This window comes from Telopea speciosissima, chromosome 1 (assembly GCF_018873765.1).
Source record: "Telopea speciosissima isolate NSW1024214 ecotype Mountain lineage chromosome 1, Tspe_v1, whole genome shotgun sequence".
NCBI lineage: Eukaryota > Viridiplantae > Streptophyta > Magnoliopsida > Proteales > Proteaceae > Telopea > Telopea speciosissima.
Window position 1 is genome coordinate 7,736,036 of NC_057916.1, and position 24,053 is coordinate 7,760,088.

A 24,053-nucleotide genomic window follows, 5' to 3' on the forward strand; every position below is an offset into this window, starting at 1 on the left:
GTGATTTCACTCACCCCCATCTCTTTTCCTTCACGCAGTTTCTGTAAATCTTCTCCAAACGAAACAGCCTAAACCCGTTCTCTTTCCCTTCGGCCTTCCATCTTCCCATTGTGCGATTTTTGCAAATTATCCCCACATCGAAAAATAATAGGGAAGAATCGTTGAACCTGAAGGAGTTTTGAATTCTGAAGGAGTTGAACATCTGCAGCTTTGAAGGCGATTCTGGAAGGGAAGTTGTAACAGAACCCTCTGCGATGTCTGGATATCTGGATTAGCCTCATCTATCGTTCTCGTTTGGAGTTTGGAGGAGAAGGTTGACGAGGAGAACTGCAAGGCGAGTTTGGACCAATTAGGTATGTCCGATTGTTCTTCTTCTTCTGTATCTCTCTCTTGGTTTTGTCTCTCGCTCTCTTCTCTTTGCTCTTTCTCCTTCTTTTTTTTTTTCTTTTCACTGGGTTGAACCCTAGAAGGGGTTAATCGAAGTTTTAGAGGAAAAAAAAGGGGTGGTGGGCGTTTTCGCTGGGAATCGACAGTGGTTTTTTTTTTTTTTTTTAAGTCTAATGGGTGGGGTGATTTTCAGTGAAAATTGAAGAGGTTATCTGATTTGGGGTCAAGTAATTGGATGAGAATGAGAGTCGAATGGAGGAGTGTTTTGCTGTGGAAGTCCAGGGTTTTGTTTGCTTGTTTGTTTGGTCACTGTTACAGGCTTACAGCAGGGGGTAACAAAAAGAGAATAGGTTGTTCCTGTTGGAATCGGAAGGGGGGGTTGGGGAGATGGGACTGTTGTAGATAATATTTTTTACAGCTCTTTGTGGCAAAGGGCAAAGGCATGGACGACAAAACTGGGTGTAGAATGTAAAACAGAGATCTCTTGAACTTTTGAATTAATGGATGGAAACAGATACATACCCAAATCCATGTCTTTTCTTAGATAATTTTTTTTCTTAAATTTATTTTGGATTATTGAATTTTTTTTGTGTGGCTTTTAGTAACCTGACCTTTGGGTTAGTGTGATGGTTACACAATCATGAGATTGATGATGCTTCCCCTATTTTTTGTCAGCTTAATGTGACACTAAATAATGATATAATGTAGTATGAATCCTGCTTTCATAAGGTTTCAAGAGAGGTGGATAGGAGTGGGTCTTAACCTTGGGTATCGGCATGAACTACTCAGACTCTATACTCAGAATTTTTTATATTTGTATAAGATGTTATAGGTTAAGGCTTTAATGATCTTAATTTGTGTATTGTGAGCTTATTGCCCTGTTTCTTTCTCTTACTTGGCTTTTTGATCGGTCATGGTGTTTGAATGTAACATGATTGGTGCCTTATCGAGATTGACCATAGGACAATCTAACGAGATTCATTGAGTGCACTGTTTATAAGGTGTTCATTTTTACTGCTTCAAATTAAGTTAAAATATTTTACTTGCAATGCCGACAAATCCTAGAAAATTACAATCTGATCAACTTTGACATAGTAAAAATTACAGGCATAAGAAAAACCATTTGCAAAAAAAATAAAAATAAATAAATAAAGTCAAGGTCAGGGTCAATCAGGGCCAACCCGACCCTGCCCGACCCTATCAGGGTTGATCAGGGCCGGGTCGGGTTAGGAAAAACCCTGGTAGGGTGGGGTCAGGTTTCGGGTTTCATGGTCCTGCCAGGGTTGGGTTGGGTCATGGTTTAGGTTAAGACCTCTAGGGTTGGGTTAGGGTTTAGGGCAGGCCCGGCCCAACCCGACCCATTGACACCCCTAGTTTAAAATTAAAATACGAATGGCCAAATTGGCTTAAATCAGATGACAATGTTCGTATTTTATGAATTGGAGAAAAAAAAAAAAAAAACGGGTTCAAACCGTTCAATGACTGATCTCGATCCCTTGTTTCATTCCCCAAAAACCCTAATCCGTCAATTAATTTTCATTCGTCACAAACCCTTATCACTTCAAGCTCCCACTCCCTCAACCTGTCTCCGAAGACCGATTGTGAGATCAGCATCACCGGCGCAGGCAGTGGCGCAGAACTGCAGAAGCAGCCGCAGCAGCGATCAACATGGAGCTGTGACGGATCTGAAAGCTTTGAACGACTCAGCTGAAGGCCGACGCAACAGTAATTTTGTCAGTGATCGCCATTGGTGTTCGGAGCTCTTCTCTGCAACTCTGTTGACGTCTTGAAAGAGGTTAGTAGTATGAAAATTCTCTCCCTAAGTAAATCCTAAATTCCAACTCAGAAAAATGGTTGCCTGGAGTTCTTCATTGGTGAGTTGTTTTGTTTGATGGATTTGGTTAATGAATTCTTCTGCTTCACTTCACGATAGAAATCTGATGTGATTATCTGACCATGTATTGAAAGGTATTACATATCTTTTCGTCTTCATTGTCATTTCACTCTACAATTATTTTGGGATCTAGCATGAAACTCATGAGGGGTAGTAAGGGAAAATTGGAACGGTGAATGCCTGGTCGAACGGTCTGCCTTAATGTATGTCCTCTGATCGAACAGTCTGCCTTACATGTTTCCTCAATTTTCCCTTAATTTACTTGTTTTCTCTCAATAATGCCCTAAGCTAATCGATTAAACCAAAAAATTCCCTAAACTAACCCCAAAACGACCCTAACACCAACCTCATTTTCCTAATTTCCCAATTCCGTCTTCTTTTCCGACCCTATTGCTCCACTCTCGTCTCTGTCGAACAAATCCTAGCCGCTGCTTGCTGCTACTGCTTCTGCTTCTGCTTCATCTGCGTTGGCACGTTGCTGACGCTCTGTCTCAGTTATCGTGGAGTTCAACACTCCCTCCTGGCTCCTCCCTATTTCCCAGGCCAAGTCCAACACTCCCTTTGCAATTTAACTGGTAAGTCTTCCTGTCCCTATTCTTCCCTATCTCAAGGTAGTCACTGCCTTCAATGGCAGCCAATAGGTCTAATACACTCCAACCCAATCCCTGAACCCAAACCGAACCCTAACCTCACCTTCGCTCTTCCATCTAATCCAAAATAAGTTTGAAATTTCTGGAGGCGTGACAAGAAAGAAGTGTTGCATGTTTAGTGGTTAGAGAAATTTCTGCTACGATTATTGGTTGGACTAATGGCTTGCTTTAGATATATTAAGCGTTCTTGATGGGGCCCTGTGCTGGCATCCAAGCTAAACACTTCTCCTATCAAGGCAAGGTCTGTCAATTCTCTTGTGAATCCGTTGCTAAAAGACTTTAGCATATTGGGCCTCTGATTCCTACTCGACTGTATTGAGTTGTCTCTCTCTTTCATTTTATTTTGTGGGTTGTTTTGGTACTCTATGCATTGTTATCTCGTGGATTAGTGAATTGATGATCTCTGTGTATGTTTTGTTATTTTTAATAACATTTCTTGGGTTTATCAATAAAAAGAAAATGAGAAAGATGTTGGTGCTTTTACTGGAACATTTTTTGAACTTTACACGGAGTTTGTGTTTACAGTTCACTTCAGTTCTTAACATTCTTCTTCATGGTCCGCAAGGAAATAGATCCATTTATATCAATTTTATAACCTGTCTTACACTTCCCTCTTTTTGCATCACCTCTCGAGGTTTTACTCTCTTTAAGAATACTGCATTCTTTGTCTTTCTTTTGCTTTGGATTTCTGGAGTTGTAGAGCTTTATAAAGGACTTTAGATTTAAGTAGAGAAGTTTCTCAAACAAATAGACAGTAACCTTGTTGTTGCTCCTCTGTCGAGCCCAAGATCGCCAACCCCAAGAATCATGTTCCCCCTTCGTCAGCTGGCCCATTTAGAGGAAAATGCTACAACAGCCTGTTTACAGCCAATTTAGCATGATTAGAAACCGGTAGCCGACCGGGCGATATTAATCGTGTTCATGCCTGACCCATACAGGCCAGATTCCTTAATCGAGTGGTATGGTGCTAGTGATAGGATTAGTGTGGCCCGATCAGGCCCTACCAAAACCGACTGGGACTGACCGGTTGACACCCCTATGGGGGGTAAGATGCTACCAAAGCTTTTTCAAATTTTGGAGTTTGATGATTGGTTTGTTCTGTTCATTTCTTATACTTACTGTGGTGAAACGTGAAACCTATATATGTAAAATGGGGTTTGAGGGAATTGTCCATGAATGGGTTTTGGAGGAATTCTCCTTTCGCGTACTGTTCTTGATTTTCATGTCCTCTTGTGCAGCATTTTTTTTTGGGGGAGGGGGGTGTTTGATCCTCCTTTGCAGCATGTGTGCAGAAGAGAAGATCAAAAAGGACTTTTTATATTGAGGAATGAGTTTGTTTGTAGGTATCTTGGAATTTGATTCCATGAGAAACCTCCACAAGCTTGCGAGAGAGTGAGGTGGAAGGAATATGAGGAGAGGGAAGAAGAGTTTTAAAAATTAGAATTCTTCTTTGTTGGGTTACACCGGGGAGGGAGAGGTTATTAGAGGTGTTGTTTTTTGTCAGGCTGGGCTTGGTATGTTTGGCTAGGGCAACGATTTATGGTTTCTTTTCAGTTTGATATGGTCTCTGGGGTGGGTGTCATTGTGCAGGTAAATTATGAATGTATGTCTTTGTAATTATTTAATTAAATGAAGGAAAATAAGTAACTGACTAATTGAATTAGATGGAGGATTTGGTTCCTACCTTTTTTTTTTGGCGGGGGGTGGGGGTTTGTTTTCTCATCCATTTAACAAATGTGTTGGATGCTTGGATATTCTTTTAGGTGGCTACAAGATCTGAACCCAACTTGCCCCAGCTCATTGCCACCCATTTGAAGGCCATTGAGTGACCGAAATTTTTTCATTATGTTATTTATTTTATCTTTAATTATTTATTGCTTTATTCATTTGCAGAATATGATGGAGATGACATTATCCTTTGCTGCTGATAGTCCTCCACTTTCAGTCATTGCTGCGGCAAAGATTGGTGGCATTTTTATAACTCCTGATTCTAGTCTTCCCTCTGGCTCTACTCCGTTTTTTCAGTTCAGTTGTGGGTATGATTACAATCCTTGCTATGCTCATGGTTCAAGCTTTCTCGAATCTGTAATGCTCAAATTTTGAGATCATTTTTTGTTGATGTTATAAGAGATGGGAATGAAGGATAGGGTTTTCTCTTGCATTAAGAACTAATTTGGTGTTAACTCTTTATCATTGGGCAACTATTTTGAGAAGCATTGATTATTTCTTCCTTGTTTCATTTGTTACTAAATAGCTATTTAATGCAAACTCAACCTCGAACCAAGGAAAAAACCAGTGGGAGATCGATTGCTACAGGATCAATAAAATAAGGAAGAACACAAATTGAATAACTAAATTTTTTTTATTTCACTTTTTTCTGTTTACATATGAAAGAAGAACATAAAAGGATAGGGAAGAAGAAGAAAGGGATATGGAAGAGGGATAGGGGACTCTCTCGGTCCAGGGTCTCTCAACCAGGGCCTCTCACTGTCACTGCATCTCACAACTTCAAAGAAAAATAGAAAACCCCTATGTATGGTAGTGTGAATCCTTTACTAAGTCTTCTTCAAAATTGAAAGCTATTTTAGAACATTATAAAATAAAAGTAACTACTTAATATCGTATATGACTATATGGCTTAAATCCCTAATATTTTGGCTTATAGAATTGGTCCATTACAAAAGTAAACCCAAAAATATAAAGCCCATGACCCATACAAGTTATACAACCCATTGGATACTCAAAATAACTCATTAGTCCGTTCTTGGTTCAGTTTGTTACTGCCTTTCTTGTTCTCTTGAACTACATCACAATTTAATTTGTATTTGCTAACCTACAAAATGGCCGCCTCACTGGCTTATCTGAACAGTTCACATCAGATCCTGGGCATTGGGAAACCCTGGAAAGTAAGGGGGATATAAAATAAATAGAGAAAATTACTTGGACACCACCTGTACTATGGCCATTTTGCTTACGATTACTAATGTTTCAAACAATTACTTGACACCCCTGAAACCTGACGGTGTTAGTCTGCTGTTAGTGTTTAAATGGAAATGTCCATTTTACCCTTATCACCTATTCAATAGAAAACAGTGAAATTAAAATTACCAAATTATTTTTCTTCTTCCTGCAAACAACCCAGGAAAGCTCAGATTGGGGAAACCTCATAGTATAACGCTCATTAACAGCTCATGATTTCCTCTTTGAAAGGGGTTTCAACTTTCAAGTTCACTGTGATTTCAAACCAGGAACCGAGAAACTCAGAAAAAATCTTGCATATTCGAATTCATCTCCGGAAATTAAAACAAGCCCATAACGTTTCTGACGGAAAAACTACAAATGTAACGCCACCAATGACAAGCTAAAACCACCCTAATCCTCCAACAGAGTCAACAAAAACGCAGCAATCCCTGCCAAAGAAATAAATAACCGCATCCAAAGGTGTTCGATCTGCTTCTGAAACGCTCTCAAATAGCCAAACTGTTGCGAACTTTTGAATTTGAACTGAATCGCTTAAAAGTTTCCGCCCTTAAAACTACTAAACTGGACTTGAAAACCACCAATCTCAAGTCCAAAACCATCACAAATCCCCTAAAATATAACAATATTGACACAAACCCACAAATTATCTCCTGAAATCTACCACAAAATTCCCATTCTCAACCCCACCTATAGCACAAGAAACCAAAACCTCCCTTACCCACCAAAGAAAAAACAATAGAAGAAAAACCCATTATCCCTGCCCCAGTGTCCTACAATAAATTACTTCTGAAACGCCAGAAGATGCAAAACCCATCTGCCATAAGCAACTTGGAAAACTTAAAACGAAGGTAGTAATGGGAAAAGGAGAAAATAAAGAGAGGGCAAAAGATTCGTTAGAGGAAGAGGAGTCTGTAGTGGAAGAGATCAAGGATGAGATCAATTCGTCAGACAGAAACCGATTATCCCTCCTTTGGCACTCTTCTTCTGGCCCAATTTGTTGTGTCGTTGGCACCACCTTCGTTGTTAATGCCGTGGCTTGCGGTGGAGGTTCCAGGTTAGGGTTACATATAGGAGATAGTGTTTCAGCAAGGATTTGTGGTAAAAGTTAGGGCTTTTTTACCTGGCCGCGGTAACATCATCACTAAACTAACAGACTTCACCTACTTGAAAGAAATGCTAAACTGCAGGGGATGTTCAAGTAATTGTTTCAAACGTTGGGGAGACTAAGTAATTAGGCCATAGTACAGGGGGTGTCCAAGTAATTTTCTCAAATTAATAAGATTTTACCTGACATGTGATTGGACTGTGATCTCAAAGGAGCTGTGAGGTTAGCATTTTCATTTTGTCGCTTCATAGAATTTGAAGTTTAACCATTCAACATGAATTAAACCTTAAATGCTAATAAAAAGCTGCAATGAATTCATTTTAGTGAAATCTATTGTACATTAGATTATCTCTGCTTTTGGCTTTTTTCCTCTCTTTTAGTTCCGTTCGAAGTTGTGTTGTCAAGGTGTTTCCCATGCGGTGTACTGTGGTCCAGGTGACCCTTGCCTAGGAGAGGTTGAGCTAGGTGCACACATAGACTTCCAGGCCGCTGATTAGGCTCTATTTTTTGGCTGTGCTACCTCCTAGTACGCCATATTGAATAAAAGTAGTAGACAGAATTAGGGAGATTTGAGGACATCTCCCCCCCTCCCTCGGTGGATTTACTGCTTTTAGTCTACTTTGGTGTTCTTCATGTACCCAAATGACTCAATATCAGCAACTTGACTGTTTGTATGGACATGATCTTTTCTTGATGGATTTGATGTTAAAAAAGAGAGTTCCTTTGAACTTTCGCCTCTCGGTCATGACATTTCTTTGACCCGTTTGCAGCTTGAAATTGCGTGGCACCACTGTACTTCTACGCTATCTTGGTCGAGTGGCAGCTATTCCCAATTTCTACGGGCAGGATGCATTGGAAGCAGGCCAGGTGTTGCTTGGTGAATTTGCAAAATCTCTTTAATACTTTGGATGACTTGTTTGAATGCACTAATACAGTTACCCAAGTTTTCCTCTCCATCCTTGGTGCAAAGTCTCAATTATAAGTTTGCTAATATAAGTTTCATATTTCTTTTTTTCAGATCGATGAATGGCTAGAATATGCCTTTATCTTTTCTCGTGGTTCTGAATTTGAGAGTGGCTGTTCCTATGTTGATGACTATCTATTGTTGAGGACTTTCTTGGTCGGTAGTAGTCTGTCTGTTGCAGATATTGCCATCTGGGCTGGTCTTGCAGGTAAATATTTCTGTTTTGGATCTATTTGGCTGCACTTCTGTTCTCATTTCCTGCAAGCAGAGGCCATTCATGACAGTCTGATGTGTTTGGTATCTTTTTGTATGGTGAACAATGGGAATAGTGACACCTGAATGTTTGGTTGACCAATTCCAAAAGATTTTCCAGACTCTGGATCTTCATTAAATTGGATGTTCAAAATCATAATTTACTGCAATCTGTCCAGTAGTGAGTAGTAAGTTCAGTTAATTTGTTCATGGACTGGGTGGTTAATTATCATCTGACATGATCAGCTTCTGTAATAGTAAGTTTCATTGCCAAAATGTAGCCATAACAACCAGTGATTCTCCCCGGTCCATGCCCATCCTAACGCTCTTTGCCGAAGTTCTTCACTGTGGCCTAAGTAATGATTCCACCCCTTCCTACTCCCCAAATTCTTTTTCGCACCAAAATGTGCTATTATGTTGTTGATCTTTCTTTCAGTCTTCCTTATAGGTGCTTTTTTGTCATTTGTATTTAATTATTGGTTACATTTGGAATATGCTACTATTTTATGGTCTACAGGTAGTGGACAAAGATGGGAGAGCTTAAGAAAGTCGAAGAAATACCAAAATCTAGTCCGTTGGTTCAATTCAATAGCAGCCGAATACAATGTATTGTTAAATGAATTCACAGCGGTATATATTGGGAAAAGAGGTCTTGGAAAGCCATTAATGATCAAACCAAAGGAAGGCGAGCAGCGTGTTAATCAATCAACAAGTGTGAATGGGGAAAGTAATGAGAAGGGGAAGGTTGGCACTCGACCCACATTTGAAGTTGATCTTCCCGATGCTAAAATTGGAGAGGTCTGCTTGCGGTTTGCACCAGAACCCAGTGGGTATCTTCACATAGGGCACTCAAAAGCTGCACTCTTGAATCAGTATTTTGCTCAAAGATACCAAGGTCGTATGATTATTCGTTTTGACGACACCAATCCCTCAAAAGAAAGCAATGAATTTGTTGACAATCTGCTAAAAGACATTGAGACACTGGGCATCAAGTACGAGAAGGTTACATACACTTCAGATTACTTCCCACAGTTGATGGAAATGGCTGAAAGATTGATACATCAAGGGAAGGCTTATGTTGATGATACACCCAGGGAACAGATGCAGAAAGAAAGGATGGATGGTATTGAATCAAAATTTAGGAATAATAGCCCTGAGAAGAATTTGGAATTGTGGAAAGAGATGATTGCAGGATCTGATAGGGGATTGCAGTGCTGTCTCCGTGGTAAGCTGGACATGCAAGACCCAAATAAGTCACTTCGAGATCCAGTGTACTATCGGTGCAACCCAGTTCCTCACCATCGTATTGGGTCCAAGTATAAGATATACCCTACATATGATTTTGCATGTCCTTTTGTTGATGCTTTTGAAGGTATATCACATGCTCTACGATCTAGTGAATACCATGATCGGAACGCGCAGTATTACAGAATTCTTGAGGATATGGGATTGCGCAAGGTTCACATTTATGAATTTAGTCGGTTGAATATGGTATACACACTTCTCAGTAAGAGGAAGCTTCTTTGGTTTGTTCAAAATGGAAAAGTTGATGGATGGGATGATCCTCGTTTCCCAACTGTGCAAGGAATAGTGCGAAGAGGTTTGAAGATTGAAGCCTTGATACAATTCATTCTGGAACAGGTGAGATATCATATTGGCAGTCTAATGTGATTTGTGAATTTTTTATATTTTCTATATATATTTTTAGGGAAGCAGTTTTCTGTCCGGGAGTGTGGCCTACGCCAGCACTCCCCTGTGTCTATCTCTCTCCTCGTTAAAACAAGGGGGCAGAGGTGTCTTTTCACATGGGGAGGAAAGAGATAGACTCATGGAAGTGCTGGTGTAGGCCACACTCCCGGACAGAGATCTTTTTCCCATATTTTTATTTTTTTCCTTTTAAATTTATGTTATAAATGTTCTACATTGGTAGACTGTTTGCTGTGCACTTCAGGGTCATAGTTGACCTCATGCACTTGCTGCTTGTTTTTTTCCAGGTGCATATGAAGGTTTGGCGGGGGTATACTTAACCTAATCTACCTGGCTACCTCTCCCCTGCCATTCCCTATTCCACCTTCTCCATCCGTGTATCTGCACATTTATGCATGCATATGTACACACATGCACACACACAATTGGCACTTTTTTCAGTGCCAATAATTTTGTATGGGGTATACTCAACCTGTTCGTATTTCATGAATAACTCTTTTGAACCTATCTGGGATCATCTTCACCATCTAATGTGCACAGCTTTTCATAATGATAACACCCACCCCCCCTAAAAAAAAAAAAACAAAAAGGAGGGCGGGGGGATTGATGGGCAAACAGATCAGTGGTCTTTCTTCCATTACACAAACCAATAGTTCGCTTCTATTCAGTGGATCCTAGGATCATTCTTCTAAGCATCAACAAGGGTTGGCTTATAACCATTACAATATCTAGTTTAACCTTAACCTATTATGACTTTCCTTTGGATACACTTCTCTTATTTGTATTTTTCGACAAGCTATTCTAATAGACACTCAGGGTCCAAAACAACTACAGCAACAATGCCGTCGGCATTGGATAAGCCCTATTCAAGATATGAAGAACTCATTCTCAACCTGTTCATAAAAGAGAAGCAATTGAAGGAGATGAAAAACCGAATTCAACCATGGAAATCACTTGTCGTTGGTGGCACACAATTACCATCTTATCTGGCTTCCCTTCACGTTAAGTTTTAGGAGGTGTAGATGGGGTCTTGAATAGTCTGTGGTTTAAACTGCCAGACTCTTCTATCCTAACAAGCTGGCATGTTGTATAGCACACTAAGCGTATGGTTACGATTATTTGTTCAAATTTAATATGTAGTTTGCCAATGATTTGCAATCTCAGAATCTCCCTATGCATGCAAATTTATAGTTATGACTTCTTTTTGCTGTACTTTCTATGGTTCTTTTGTTTCATTTCTGTTAATTTTGGTTACATCGGAACTCTGTTAAATGCTTGAAAGGCTAATCTGCACTTTGATATCATTGTTTTTTGGGCTTTAGGGCGCCTCGAAAAATCTCAATCTCATGGAGTGGGACAAACTGTGGACCATTAATAAGAAGATAATTGATCCAATATGTCCTAGGCATACAGCAGTAGTTGAAGAACAGCGTGTGATGTTGACCCTTATGGATGGACCTGAGAAACCGTTTGTCCGTATAATACCTAGGCATAAGAAATATGAAGGGGCTGGAAGCAAAGCTACAACATACACGAAGAAAATATGGATAGATCATGCTGATGCACTCTGTGTCTCACAGAGTGAGGAGATAACTTTAATGGATTGGGGGAATGTAATAACTAAAGAAATTGTAAAGGACCAAGATGGAAATGTCACTGGATTGGTTGGAGCTTTGCACCTTGAAGGCTCTGTTAAGACCACCAAGTTGAAGCTTACGTGGCTACCTGTAATGGATGAGCTTGTTAATCTATCCTTGTTTGAGTTCGACTATTTGATCACCAAGAAGAAGGTAAATGCTTAAAAATAGTTAGTGGTTGTTTTTGTTGTCTTTCAACACCCCCCCCCCCCCCAAAAAAAAAAAGCGCCTCATGTTCTTCCTCAATTGTCCTTATTGCTTCCTGGTCTTATAATTTCATTTTTGATATCTGTGCTTTGTAAAAGTTATAAACATATATTAGTGTTGATCTCTGTATCTGTTATGATGATACTGCAGCTGGAAGAAGGGGAGGATTTTCTTGATGTTCTTAACCCTTGTACAAAAAAGGAAACTGCTGCACTTGGGGATTCCAACATGCGCAACCTGAAGCGTGGGGAGGTAATACAGCTGGAGAGGAAGGGCTACTTCAGGTGTGATGTTCCATTTATTAGATCTTCAAAGCCTATTGTTCTATTTGCAATCCCAGATGGTAGGCAACAAGCATCACTCAGATGATCAGAGAATCTCCAAACTTGACCAACTCGTGAGCAACAATTGCTTAGTGTAACGATATATCAAGCTGTAGCCACTGGCCTCGTTTCAGTTGTCTTGGAAGGGAATACATTTCTGACCTTCCCTCTTCTTTCCCTGCTGTTACTCAAACATTCTACTTTCTGTTTAGATCTCAGACAGCAGTTTCGACTGCTACCATGAGATTGATTACATGTGAGGTCCCCATTGGCCGGAGTTTCAACTTGAGTTTTACATACATATTCAGGGAAGCTTATTTTGATGTCTCTGGTCTTTTCATATTCATGATATCTTCAATCTACTCTGTAGTTTCTTTCCGACGTTTCTTACACAACCCAGGTGAACCAGATGAAGAAACTGATCAAGTCTGCAAGGGAGCAAACTTGATTCAAAAGATAGGTGGAGTGGAAGGTTGTGGTGATGGGGCAGCCGATTAAAGGTGATGAGCTACCTGGATAGGGGTAATTTAGGGTTTTAAAAATACAAGGGGAGTAGGAGAGGTATTAGTTTAAATGTAGGGGAATAAAATAAACAAAGTTTAAGCCTCCTCATCTGGAAATGTCTAGCCACCTACCAGGCACTGTCAGCTCATGCCCCGTGTATCATCCACAATCCAACGTCACCAATCTCACGGTCTCACTACCCTGCATCTGTCTCTCATTAATTGGTTCAGTTCTGAGTTTCGTAGAGAAATCCCACCACCCTTGGGTTTCTCCACTTCTACCAAAGTCTCATGACCACCGGGACCACCCCCATATTTATGAGAAATGATTACTGTGGGCAAGTGTAGCACCCACGCAAAATGATTGCCTTGGCCCCATGAAAGTCAGAAATGATATCCTACTTGATGCTTCCACTCAGCACTCTTAATGACTGTGCAGAGGCCACGTTTCTCTACAGGAAACACTGCCCTACCCATCATCAATGGCTTCCATGAGCAGAACAGGTTAGTGCCATAATCCAATTGATTCAAAGAAAGTATTTAAGTGCAGTTGCCAGGCCCAATGGGCTCAATCATTGTTTTGGTAGAGATGTAACTCAGGCTGGTGAAGCAGGTCTAACTACCGAACCTGATATTCTGAAATCTGAAAGTCACGGGACCCCATTCGGACCCTTGTGTGAAGACAACTCGGTTGGTGTCTTGCCAGTATATTCCAGGCTCACCCAGGAAGTCATGGGTTTGACTCTCCTGCGTTCACCCCCTAGCCGCAGTTATAGTCCTAATACAAGATGCTGGACCATCTTGTATTAGTAGAGTATATGATGGGTTCTCAGATGACAAAACTGAATGAATTTGACAAGAGTAACATAAGCCATCTTACATATGTTGCACAGATTATCAAGCCAGGGTTGGATCTGGTTGTTAAGGTTCTCAAGCAAGGATTGAGTTTCAAACTTCTAGGGAAAGCCCTATGTTAGATCTAGTGTACGTAGTAAAGATAAACTTAGGATATTTAGAGATGAACTTGTTTGCTGTCACTCAGCAACCATAGTGTTACACCACAACAATGTAGGAGACCTTTGTAGTTTATCAAACTTTTGAAGGCCATTGCAATCACAAAGTCAAAATTGTAAGGGAAGTTGTGGAGCTGAGTTGTGTCTCCTATAACTCTTCTTAAGATTGTAGCCGCCTCGTATGATGTAAATCAGGCCTTTATATTGCAACCACAAAATCATAATCGTAAGGAAAGACGTAGTAGACCTGAGTCATGCTACCGGTAACTTTCCTTGAGATTGTAGATGCATCCTATGATGCAAACTGGGCCTTTACACATCAATCCTTGAGATGAAATAGCCCCTCTAAGCTCTTCCAGTCGATGTTGTACTCATTAACTAGACCATGTCGTGACTCTTGGAGTAGCTTCAAAAAAAAGATGAGAAAGACCTTAAGAAACATCTCAAAACAGTATGCAAAATTGGTTAAACCTGTGAAGAGAGAGGTGAACACAAGTAGAAGACACTATATTAATCAACCCCCCAAATTACCAGGATGTCATCTAGTTATAGAGTAGAAGTGCTTCTTGGACATTTCTGTCCAAGAGAGTCAGTCCAAAAGATGCGTTTTATTAACCCTTTTTTTTTTTTTTTTTTTTTTTTTTTTTCTTCTTCTTCTTTTAAGCCATTGCGTTGCCTATCGACTGCCTCCTCCCAACACCAACAGTCATAAGACTGAAATCACATTGAAATGATGTGTTTTGAATGTTAAAAATCATTTCAAATACAACATCTAAAAGTGGGTCGAGTTTGGGGTAGACCCATGTTACACTTTTTGTTGGAATGTATTCATTCATTGTAACTGGGGGAATGCAGATGGACATCCCTCTTCTTATACAAGCTAGTGGGTTCTTTTTAGATGAAGAAAGCAGTTCAATTTCATTTTTGTAGATTGCATTACATGATCATGAGAGTAGTTTTTTCGTGTTGTTCAAATGACAACTTACTAGTGTAACAAATAAAAGAATTTGAGTACATAGATTTCACAGAAAGAAAGGGGGGGGGGGGGGGGAGGGGTGAACAGTATCAATGAATGAATGAATAACAGAGGAGCGACTCCTGTAGAGTCCCTAGGATTGAGTGATGGCAGTACATTCGGTAGGAAAGCCCTGAGGAAATCGTTTCGTGTCGGTGCAGTAGTTGTAGATCATATAGTTATTCTGGACCCATTTCAATCTCTGCTGGCTCGTCGAATCCAGCTCTTGAGCGTACCAGTTGTTGTTGGAGGAGGCAGAATTGGAGTTGCAAGAAGACGACCCAGATGAAGACCAAACACAGGCATTGGCATTGAAGTTGCGGTAGGAGGCGGTGAAGGGAGCTTGGGTCCAGTCAGTCTTGATGAGCCCACCTCTGGTAGCCCAGTCATCTGCATTCCAGAGACTGGAATAGATCCTCATGGGTTGGTTTTTTGGGAAGGGAACACCCTTTGATTCTAAGTTCTTGAACTCTCTTATGGGAGTCCCATCCACTGAGAATCTGAAAGTTACGAAAACAAATTAATATATACCAATCAGATCAGAACATTAACAGAAATGGTACTCATAAATTCAAATTTTGAACTTTTGATGGATGGATGGATTAATATGAGTAAAGCTTTACTTACATGATTCTTTGGGGATTCCAGAGGATGGAGTAGGTGTGGAAGTCCGCAGTTGGGTCGAACCAGAGATAAAACTGCTGCTCTCTGTTGCCTTTGCCTTGACTGAACACGTTAGTATGAAGAATGTAAGGATCTCCACTCAGGTTCCCCAAGAATTCGAAGTCGATCTCATCCCACGTTGCCCCTTTTGAAGATAACTGCAGCAGAATTGAGGAATTAGATATATTGGAGGACTTTTTGCCTATTTTTGTTAGAAAGATGGAAACTTTATATGAGAAGTTGAGAACAGCTAAACTAGTAAAGGGAAGGAGAAGGGAGGAGTAAGTAAGTAAATGGGAGGTTACATACATAATAAGCGGTGACAGTGCCAGCAGAGTTGCCAGAAACGAGCTTGATCTGCATATCAATCTTCCCAAACAGATATTCGTTATTGGATTGGAAACCAGAGCCTGAAGCTTTGTCAAGGGACAGAGTGAGAAGGTCCCCGTTGTTGAGCATCTTGGCACGACCATCGCCCCAAGTGATGGTGAAATCTTGGTTCAAATTACTAGTAGAGACAGCCATTAAAGAGGTGCCCAGTAGGACACACACCAACACTAGTGAAACAGTGAAGGAAGAAGAAGAAGAAGAAGCAGCAGCCATGATCATGAGAAATTCAAAGAGTGGATATGATGTACTAATTAATTGGGAGGAAAGTTGTTTGATATAGGTCTGCAGTGAGACTGGGTTGTTGTGGACTTGTGGTTGCAATGCAAGTTTATACATATATATACTCGACGGTGAAGCAGAGAAGAGAAGAAAATTGGTGAAGCGAAGAAGAAAGGCACTGGAAAATTCATGGGGACTCTCGGTAGTTGAGAGCATCAAGAATGAAATTTGAGTTGCTCACAGTTGGAAGCTGAGTAAGTTACAGCCTGGAACGGAAAGGAAAGGAAGGTTCCCACTTCTCGTAGAAACTGATAAACTCTTCCAAACTATCAAACGCGGCGGCAAGGCGCATTGGGGCCTCCAATTGGAGTGGAGTTGCCGAGTTGGTGACGAAATCAGGAAGCTGCTACCCACTCTGATGCGCCTACCGGCATCGTTTATTGGACGACACCAACTACTACTAACCATTTAGCCTTTAGGAGGATTAAATTACCAATTTACGAGTGCAAATTGCAAAATGGAAGAAACTTAAAAATTTTTTTTTGTAAAGGAAGACCCATCCTTCATGGGAACATCTACATACTTGAAAACAAAGATAAAAGTACTTGAGACATATAATAAACTTAATAGAGGAGGCCTAAATGGACCAACCCAGGCTGGCACCTTTCCTTTCTGTTTAAACTCTATTAATGGGTTGGTTTGTGGGTCGGACCATGATTGACTTCTAGTGTTTCAAGAGCCAACTGACTTCCAGATCCCCAACTCGTCCCCATCCACTCTCCTTTTCATTTACTTATAATTTTATTTTGAATATTGAATAATTAAATAATTAATTAGTAAACTTGTATTCTAATTTCTAAGAGTGGATTTGTGACCTGAGTATAGCCCAGTTAGTTGCATTGATTTTTTGTTGAAGTTTTGAATTTTGATTTCCTAGAAAGGGGATTTTCTTATTAACACCCTTATCATACTTTATTTATCTTTTCATGATAATGACAGCTTTTGCTAATGATATAATGATATATCACTTTTAACTTAATTTTAAAATCTTTTTGCGCTCTTATCTTAAAAACCATTTGAAAATAAGAAGAACGACAACTAAAAGAAGGTTCCAAGTACTAAATACACTTATAGAAATATCATTCTAACACTCCCAAAGAGTGCTCCGTTGATAGCATGGCGGAAGAAGAGAAAGAGAAAAACAAAATTAAGACTAAACCTGGTCACCTTGAGTGCAATGTCCTAGTGGCCTCACCTGCCGCCTAGGATCCATATCCTCTACTTCGAAAGTTCGTACTTCCATCCTACTTCCGTCACCTCTCATTGTGCTACCTGGCCTGACAATGATCCAATGGTTGAGATTAAAAAATTTCAAAATATTTTGAAAATTTTATGACATCCTACTTGAACCATCTTAAACCCCAAACCAACCCCACCCGACCGGTTCATTTCACTCAAACTCACACTCATTAGCTAGGGTTTCAAATCGATTTGGGCCATCGCCTTCTTCCTCCCTCTCGGCTGCTCTGCTACAAGGTTTTTCCACCGAATTCACGGAAGTAGAGCACTGTGGTTAGACTTTAAAACCTAAAACAAAAGCAATAGGAACGTTTTCCATTGAAACAAGGGAGAGGAGATTTCAATTTTAATTTGGTCAAGATTTTTCAACAGTCTCCTACTACGGTGAACAAAAAAAAAAAAAGAATACAGGAGAAAGGAGAAAATTGGGAGAATCACTCTTCACTCTAGTCTCTATATATCTGTGTCTCAAAAGATTTCTAGCAAGTACAAGGCCATGACTCTCTTCACTCGCATTGAGTACCAAAAGCAAAGTATTATTACACCACCAAGCCATGAATATGAAATCCAGAAGCCTCTTTTCCCTTCCTCTACTCGACTGCTCCCATAACAACTCAAACCCACAAATCATGAACTCAAATAGAGGGGAAAGAAGCATCTTTATATTTTTTTTCAGTCGATTCCGTTAAAGAAAATTAAAACATTAAACATGGAAAGAGAAAATGGGAAGAACATATTTAGCTTTTGTAGCATGGACTGAACAATGGGAAAGACAAGAAACAGAGGAGCCAAAAGAGAACAAAGATGGAGATTGAAACCCATTTTTGTTAGGATTTGGGTTTGGATTTTTTGGAAATACTGGGTTGGGTTTGGGTATGCAAATTGCGAGATCAACGATGCCATGTTCCGCAACGTCCTTCGAGCTGTGATTCCCAACGCTCCCAATCTCCAACACATATGCCTGCAAACATGCGCCAAGTACTACCTGGGCTCCTTTGAAGATTTGATTTCAGGCACTGCTCATCCTCACGATCCTCCCTTCGACGACGATCTCCCTCGTCTGCCTACCCCCAATTTCTACTATACTTTAGAGGATATTCTATTAGAAGAGGTCGAGAAAAAGGACAGCTTTACATGGTTTGTCCTTCGCCCTAGTTGCATCTTTGGCTTCTCAGCTTTCAGCTTGATGAACATCATCGGAACTCTCTGCGTCAATGCCGCTATCTGTAAACACGAGGGTAAGCCTCTCAGGTTTCCTGGGACTCAATCTACTTGGGATCTTTACTCTGAGGCTTCCGATGCCGATCTGATCGCTGAACATCACAAAAGGGAGCGATGGAGAGGCATCGTCGGCAGAGAAGAAGGGAGCGATGGAGAGGTTCAGATTTGGGAATTTGCATAAACCCAGGCAGATCAGTGAAATGGATTCGGTTTGGTTTGTTTTGAACCGATTGGGTGGGTTGGTTTGGGGGTTAAGATGGTTCAAATAGATCTCATGTGCTTTTCAAAATAATTCGAGTTTTTTAAATAACAACCCTTGGATGGTTGTCAGGCCAAGTAGCGCAATGAGAGGCGACGAGAGTAGGATGGAAGTATGAACTTTGGAAGTAGAAGATATGGATCCGAAAGAGAGGATCGGTGATGATGAGAAATTATGTAATTAATATTCTATCGATTTTTTTATTGAATCTTAGAATGACTTTCATGCGTGATCGTGTCAAATGGGGGTTTTGGGATCCGGATCTTCTATTTCCAAGCTGCCCTTCGTGCATCCCAGACACAATGAGGTAGTGAAGACTGCTTTACCCCCACTCGAACAAAGTACTCGTGCAAAATTAAGACGGTCTTTTTACCACCTCATTGTGTCTGAGGCGCACACAACAATAGGAACAGCTCGGCAGTAGAAGACCCGGGTTTTGGTCCTTTCGAATCCCTATTGTGAGATGAGAGGCAAAACTGTGCACGAGGCTTTCCAACCAATGTTTAAAATTTTCTAAGATCAAAACCAAAACTGGATCAAAAAAACCCAGTTGGTGGCAGGTCAACCCATCTCAATAATCAAATCCCAGACAGAACACAGCCAAAGGTAAACCCCCAGTGATCTTTATCCACTTTAGACCTTAACTTTAAGCCTCGTGTTCTAAAAACGTGTCCTTTTCCTTGGTTCTCGAGAGAGAAGCCCAATATTTCACCACTCCCAGCTCCACGATCCGACGTCACCAATCTCACCTCCCCTGCTTCCGTCCCTCACTGGTTTAGTTCCAATCCATTATCCATGGGGTTTCTCCACTTCTACCAAACCTCCTCACCATTATAGTAGATATCCATACTTAGTTAGATGGCGTATGTTACTCTTGTCAAATTCATTCCGTTTTGCCATCTGAGAACCGATCATATACTCTACTAATACAAGATGGTCCAGCATCTTGTATTAGGACTACAACTACGGTTCGGGGGTGAACACAGGAGAGTCAAACCCATGACTTCCTGGGTGAGCCTGCAATATACTGGCAAGACACCAACCGAGTTGTCTTCACACAAAGGTCCGAATGGGTTCCAGTGACTTTCAGGTTTCAGAATATGAGGTTATGAATAGGTGAAGAGAAAATGATTTGGACATCCCCTGTACTATGGCCTAATTATTTAGTTTCTCCAACGTTTGAAATAATTATTTGAACACCCCCTATAGTTTACCGTACTATGGCCTAATTATTTAGTTTCTCCAACGTTTGAAATAATTATTTGAACACCCCCTATAGTTTACCACTTCTTTCAAGTAACCCTGTCTATTAGTCAATCACTGTTACCATGGGTTAAATATTTAATAAATATCTAAACTACCTTTAAGGTGTAGTGAAATGACATATGACAGATTTACCCTTCCTTCTTCTTCCACCTGCAACCCCACCGCTCCTACCCACTACTGCATCGCATCTGCAACACGATTGTTCAATGCCCGTGGAATGGAAAACAAAATTGAAATAACACTAAAAATTGATACAAAGTCGGGTTCTAGGGTTCTTGGGGATGGACTGTAACTTCAAGTCCCGATGAAGCCTGAAGTTGATTGCGATTACAAGATTCGTCGGCTAAGAAAGAACTCCAGCGAAGCTTGGAATCCATCAAATCCTTGCCTCAAAGGAGCAAACTTCTCCAATCAGACTGCTTCTCTGAGTTTCTGAAGACGAAAACCATTCCGAACGGTTGAAACCCCTTTCGTTTTCTCTCTTTTCTTCTCCGATTTGGTCTCTCTGCCCCCTGATTTCACGACATCTCTCTCCTTCTCTCTTCCTGTTCCCCTATTTTTCCCTCTGTTCCCCCGATTTCTTTCTTGCTCTCTTCAAAACTAAAAACCAAAACCAAATGCAGAACTTCAGCTCAATCTTATGATACAGAGGCTGGATCTGTTCCCCTATTTTCCACTATGATACAAAGGCTTTGATCTTCTTCCCGTGGCTCAAAACTGTTCCCTACCCTGAACTCCATTGCGCGTCAGATTTGCACCTCCATTGTTACCGCCAGGTACAGATTCATATGTAGGGATCATACTTTGGACTTGCGATTTAGGTGAGTCAATACCTAGATTTCAGAGGCTCTAGATTGGGGCATGGAGTTCTAAAATCCCCTGTCAATTGGGTTCGTATGAGGGGTTACTTCCATCTAAACGATTCTGATTTCCGCCATTGTTCATGATAGAGTCGTGAGGTTGAAGACTCTTGTCTTCTTCCCTCAGTTTATTGCTTTAATTTATTAATCCTCCACTTTTTATTAATGCTCCACTTTCCATTTATATCGTCCTCCTTAACTAAAATTCTGTTTTGTCCTTATTTTACTTTTGAATTAATAGTAATTCATTTGAGTCTGCATTTGAAGAAAAAGAAGAGAGTGAAACGTCATCTGGGTTTAGAGATGAGATGAGATTTGGAGTGAAGCAGCACTTGGGCTTTTAGAAGATTGTTGCCAAAAGGAAGAGAATCAGAAATCTCTCAGATGACGAACTATCTTTTGTCACCGACAAAATAGAGAAAGGGGGAGAGAGGAGCTGTTTTCATCTCTGCAGCTCCTCGATGGCTTCACAGAGGAGGCTCGTGAGTGTTATACTATGAGGTTTCCCCAATCTCAGCTTTCGTGGGTTGTTTGCAGGAGGAGGAAGAAGCAAGAACGAAGAAAGAGAAGAAGAAGAAGGGCAATTTGGTAATTTTCATTTTACTGTTTTCTATTGAATAGATGATAAAGGTAAAACGGATATTTTCATTTAAACACTAACAGCAGACCTAATACCGTCCTGGGTTTTAGGAGGTGTCAAGTAATTATTTAAAACATTGGTAATCATAAGTAATTAGACCATAGTACAGGGGGTGCCCAAATAATTTTCTCATAAGTGAATGATTATCCATTGACCTCAATATTCGTGAGAAAATTTGTGATTGTAAGGAGAGTTGTTATAAATCAATGAATATGAAGTTATGATTAGGAAAATATTGAATTAAGTAACAATGCTTTCATTGATCTCCTTGTTCGCAAACTTCCCTATTGAGGGGTTCACCGCAGTCACATGGGCTGCTCACGTAATAATAACTACAAAGATAGATATAAAATTAGTTGGACATTTAAATGAATGATTTGATAGTAGAATTCATTTTGTGATTTCAATATTAGTTATTTTTCTTAAATAATGATAAACAATGATTTCACGTACTAACAAACAAATAAAATAATTGAATTGAAGTACATAAAATTTACAGAAAGGAAGGTGGAGAGCAACAACAAATAACAGAGGAACGAGCGACTCCTGTGGAGTCCGTTGATATAGATCGTGGAGCCTTAAGCGTGTATGTATATTTATCTAAGATCGAGTGATGGCAGTACATTCGGTAGGAAAGCCCTGAGGAAATCGTTTCGTGTCGGTGCAGTAGTTGTAGATCATATAGTTATTCTGGACCCATTTCAATCTCTGTTGGCTCGTCGAATCCAGCTGCTGAGAGTACCAGTTGTTGGAGGAGGCAGAATTGGAGTTGCAAGAAGACGACCCAGATGAAGACCAAACACAGGCATTGGCATTGAAGTTGCGGTAGGAGGCGGTGAAGGGAGCTTGGGTCCAGTCGGTCTTGATGAGCCCACCTCTGGTGGCCCAGTCATCTGCATTCCAGAGACTGGAATAGATCCTCATGGGTTGGTTGTTTGGGAAGGGAACACCCTTTGATTCTAAGTTCTTGAACTCTCTTATGGGAGTCCCATCCACTGAGAATCTGAAAGTTACGAAAACAAATTAATATATACCAATCAGATCAGAACATTAATAGAAATGGTACTCATAAATTCAAATTTTGAACTTTTGATGGATGGATGGATTAATATGAGTAAAGCTTTACTTACATGATTCTTTGGGGATTCCAGAGGATGGAGTAGGTGTGGAAGTCCGCAGTTGGGTCGAACCAGAGATAAAACTGCTGCTCTCTGTTGCCTTTGCCTTGACTGAACACGTTAGTATGAAGAATGTAAGGATCTCCACTCAGGTTTCCCAAGAATTCGAAATCGATCTCATCCCACGTTGCCCCTTTTGAAGACAACTGCAGCAGAATTGAGAAATTAGATATATAGGAGGACTTTTTGCCTATTTTTGTTAGAAAGATGGAAACTTTATATGAGGAGTTGAGAACAGCTAAACTAGTAAAGGGAAGGAGAAGGGAGGAGTAAGTAAGTAAATGGGAGGTTACATACATAATAAGCGGTGACAGTGCCAGCAGAGTTGCCAGAAACGAGCTTGATCTGCATATCAATCTTCCCAAACAGATATTCGTTATTGGATTGAAAACCAGAGCCTGAAGCTTTGTCAAGGGACAGAGTGAGAAGGTCCCCGTTGTTGAGCATCTTGGCACGACCATCGCCCCAAGTGATGGTGAAATCTTGGTTCAAATTACTAGCAGAGACAGCCATTAAAGAGGTGCCCAGTAGGACACACACCAACACTAGTGAAACAGTGAAAGAAGAAGAAGAAGAAGAAGCAGCAGCCATGATCATGAGAAATTCAAAGAGTGGATATGCTGTACTAATTAATTAGGAGGAAAGTTGTTTGATATAGGTCTGCAATGGGACTGGATTTTTTATTTGTGGTTGCAGTGCAAGTCTATACATATATATATATATATACTCGAGGGTGAAGCAGACAAGAGAAAAAAAATTGGTGAAGTGAAGAAGAAAGGGACTGGAAAATTCATTGGGACTCTCGGTAGCTGAGAGCATCAAGAACGAAATTTGAGTTGCTCACAGTTGGAAGCTGAGTAAGTTACAGCCTGGACAGCAAAGGAAAGGAAAGGAAGGTTCCCACTTCCACTTCTCGTAGACACCGATAAACTCTTCCAAACTATCAAACGCGGCGGCAAGGCGCATTGGGACCTCCAATTGGAGTGGAGTTGCGGAGTTGGTGACGAAATCAGGAAGCTGCTTCCCACTCTGCTGCGCCAACCGGCATCGTTTATTGGACGACACCAACTACTATCCATTTAGGAGGATTAATTTACGAGTGCAAATTGCAAAATGGAAGAAACTTAAAAAAGCCTTATTAACTTAACAGCTACAGAGGTAAAGGATCCAAATTCTCCTTCATGGGAACATCTATATACTTAAACAAAGATAGAGGAGGCCTAAATGGACCAACCCAGGCTGGCACCTTTCCTTTCCATTCAAACTCCTTATTAGTGGGTTGAAAAAACAAAACAGACTTCAAGATTTTGGATATGTGATCTACATGCAACATTATGATAAAATACCAACGCCTCTACAACCCATTGCCCGCACACGCGTGGACAATTATCTTCACACAGTCACCGTAATAAATCCTTC

General features: G+C 40.5%; 4 protein-coding genes across 4 annotated transcripts; 2 read left to right on the forward strand and 2 right to left on the reverse strand.

Moving 5' to 3' along the window:
* The first annotated feature begins 4,793 nt into the window (after positions 1–4,793).
* Positions 4,794–12,154, forward strand: LOC122667884 (glutamate--tRNA ligase, cytoplasmic). Its single transcript, XM_043864356.1, has 6 exons — positions 4,794–4,967; positions 7,789–7,885; positions 8,037–8,190; positions 8,752–9,875; positions 11,264–11,731; positions 11,936–12,154. The coding sequence occupies exons 1-6, from the start codon at positions 4,828–4,830 to the stop codon at positions 12,152–12,154; spliced, it is 2,202 nt and encodes a 733-aa protein (XP_043720291.1). The 5' UTR covers positions 4,794–4,827.
* A 2,543-nt stretch (positions 12,155–14,697) lies between these two features.
* Positions 14,698–15,996, reverse strand: LOC122658380 (probable xyloglucan endotransglucosylase/hydrolase protein 23). Its single transcript, XM_043853313.1, has 3 exons — positions 15,612–15,996; positions 15,267–15,460; positions 14,698–15,139 (listed from the first exon to the last, which is right to left on the reverse strand). Exons 1-3 carry the CDS (start codon positions 15,909–15,911, stop codon positions 14,734–14,736), a joined length of 900 nt encoding a protein of 299 aa, XP_043709248.1. The 5' UTR covers positions 15,912–15,996; the 3' UTR covers positions 14,698–14,733.
* Positions 15,997–18,111: 2,115 nt separating this feature from the next.
* Positions 18,112–18,612, forward strand: LOC122648735 (3-oxo-Delta(4,5)-steroid 5-beta-reductase-like). Its single transcript, XM_043841958.1, has one exon. The coding sequence runs from the start codon at positions 18,112–18,114 to the stop codon at positions 18,610–18,612; it is 501 nt and encodes a 166-aa protein (XP_043697893.1).
* Positions 18,613–21,996: 3,384 nt separating this feature from the next.
* LOC122648874 (probable xyloglucan endotransglucosylase/hydrolase protein 23) lies at positions 21,997–23,296 on the reverse strand. The gene is made up of 3 exons (XM_043842166.1): positions 22,932–23,296; positions 22,587–22,780; positions 21,997–22,459 (listed from the first exon to the last, which is right to left on the reverse strand). Exons 1-3 carry the CDS (start codon positions 23,229–23,231, stop codon positions 22,057–22,059), a joined length of 897 nt encoding a protein of 298 aa, XP_043698101.1. The 5' UTR covers positions 23,232–23,296; the 3' UTR covers positions 21,997–22,056.
* Positions 23,297–24,053: the final 757 nt, after the last annotated feature.

What these genes read in the sequence shown, in the direction of transcription:
- LOC122667884 (XM_043864356.1), top strand. Translation starts at nt 4,828, where the DNA reads ATGATGGAGATGACATTATCCTTTGCTGCTGATAGTCCTCCACTTTCA. An exon ending in ATGCATTGGAAGCAGGCCAG is followed by an intron (nt 7,886 to 8,036) that starts GTGTTGCTTGGT and finishes TCTTTTTTTCAG; the next exon opens with ATCGATGAATGGCTAGAATA. An exon ending in CATCTGGGCTGGTCTTGCAG is followed by an intron (nt 8,191 to 8,751) that starts GTAAATATTTCT and finishes TATGGTCTACAG; the next exon opens with GTAGTGGACAAAGATGGGAG.
- LOC122658380 (XM_043853313.1), bottom strand. Translation starts at nt 15,911, where the DNA reads ATGATCATGGCTGCTGCTTCTTCTTCTTCTTCTTCCTTCACTGTTTCA. An exon ending in GCACTGTCACCGCTTATTAT is followed by an intron (nt 15,461 to 15,611) that starts GTATGTAACCTC and finishes ATTCTGCTGCAG; the next exon opens with TTATCTTCAAAAGGGGCAAC. An exon ending in TGGAATCCCCAAAGAATCAT is followed by an intron (nt 15,140 to 15,266) that starts GTAAGTAAAGCT and finishes CGTAACTTTCAG; the next exon opens with ATTCTCAGTGGATGGGACTC.
- LOC122648735 (XM_043841958.1), top strand. Translation starts at nt 18,112, where the DNA reads ATGTTCCGCAACGTCCTTCGAGCTGTGATTCCCAACGCTCCCAATCTC.
- LOC122648874 (XM_043842166.1), bottom strand. Translation starts at nt 23,231, where the DNA reads ATGATCATGGCTGCTGCTTCTTCTTCTTCTTCTTCTTTCACTGTTTCA. An exon ending in GCACTGTCACCGCTTATTAT is followed by an intron (nt 22,781 to 22,931) that starts GTATGTAACCTC and finishes ATTCTGCTGCAG; the next exon opens with TTGTCTTCAAAAGGGGCAAC. An exon ending in TGGAATCCCCAAAGAATCAT is followed by an intron (nt 22,460 to 22,586) that starts GTAAGTAAAGCT and finishes CGTAACTTTCAG; the next exon opens with ATTCTCAGTGGATGGGACTC.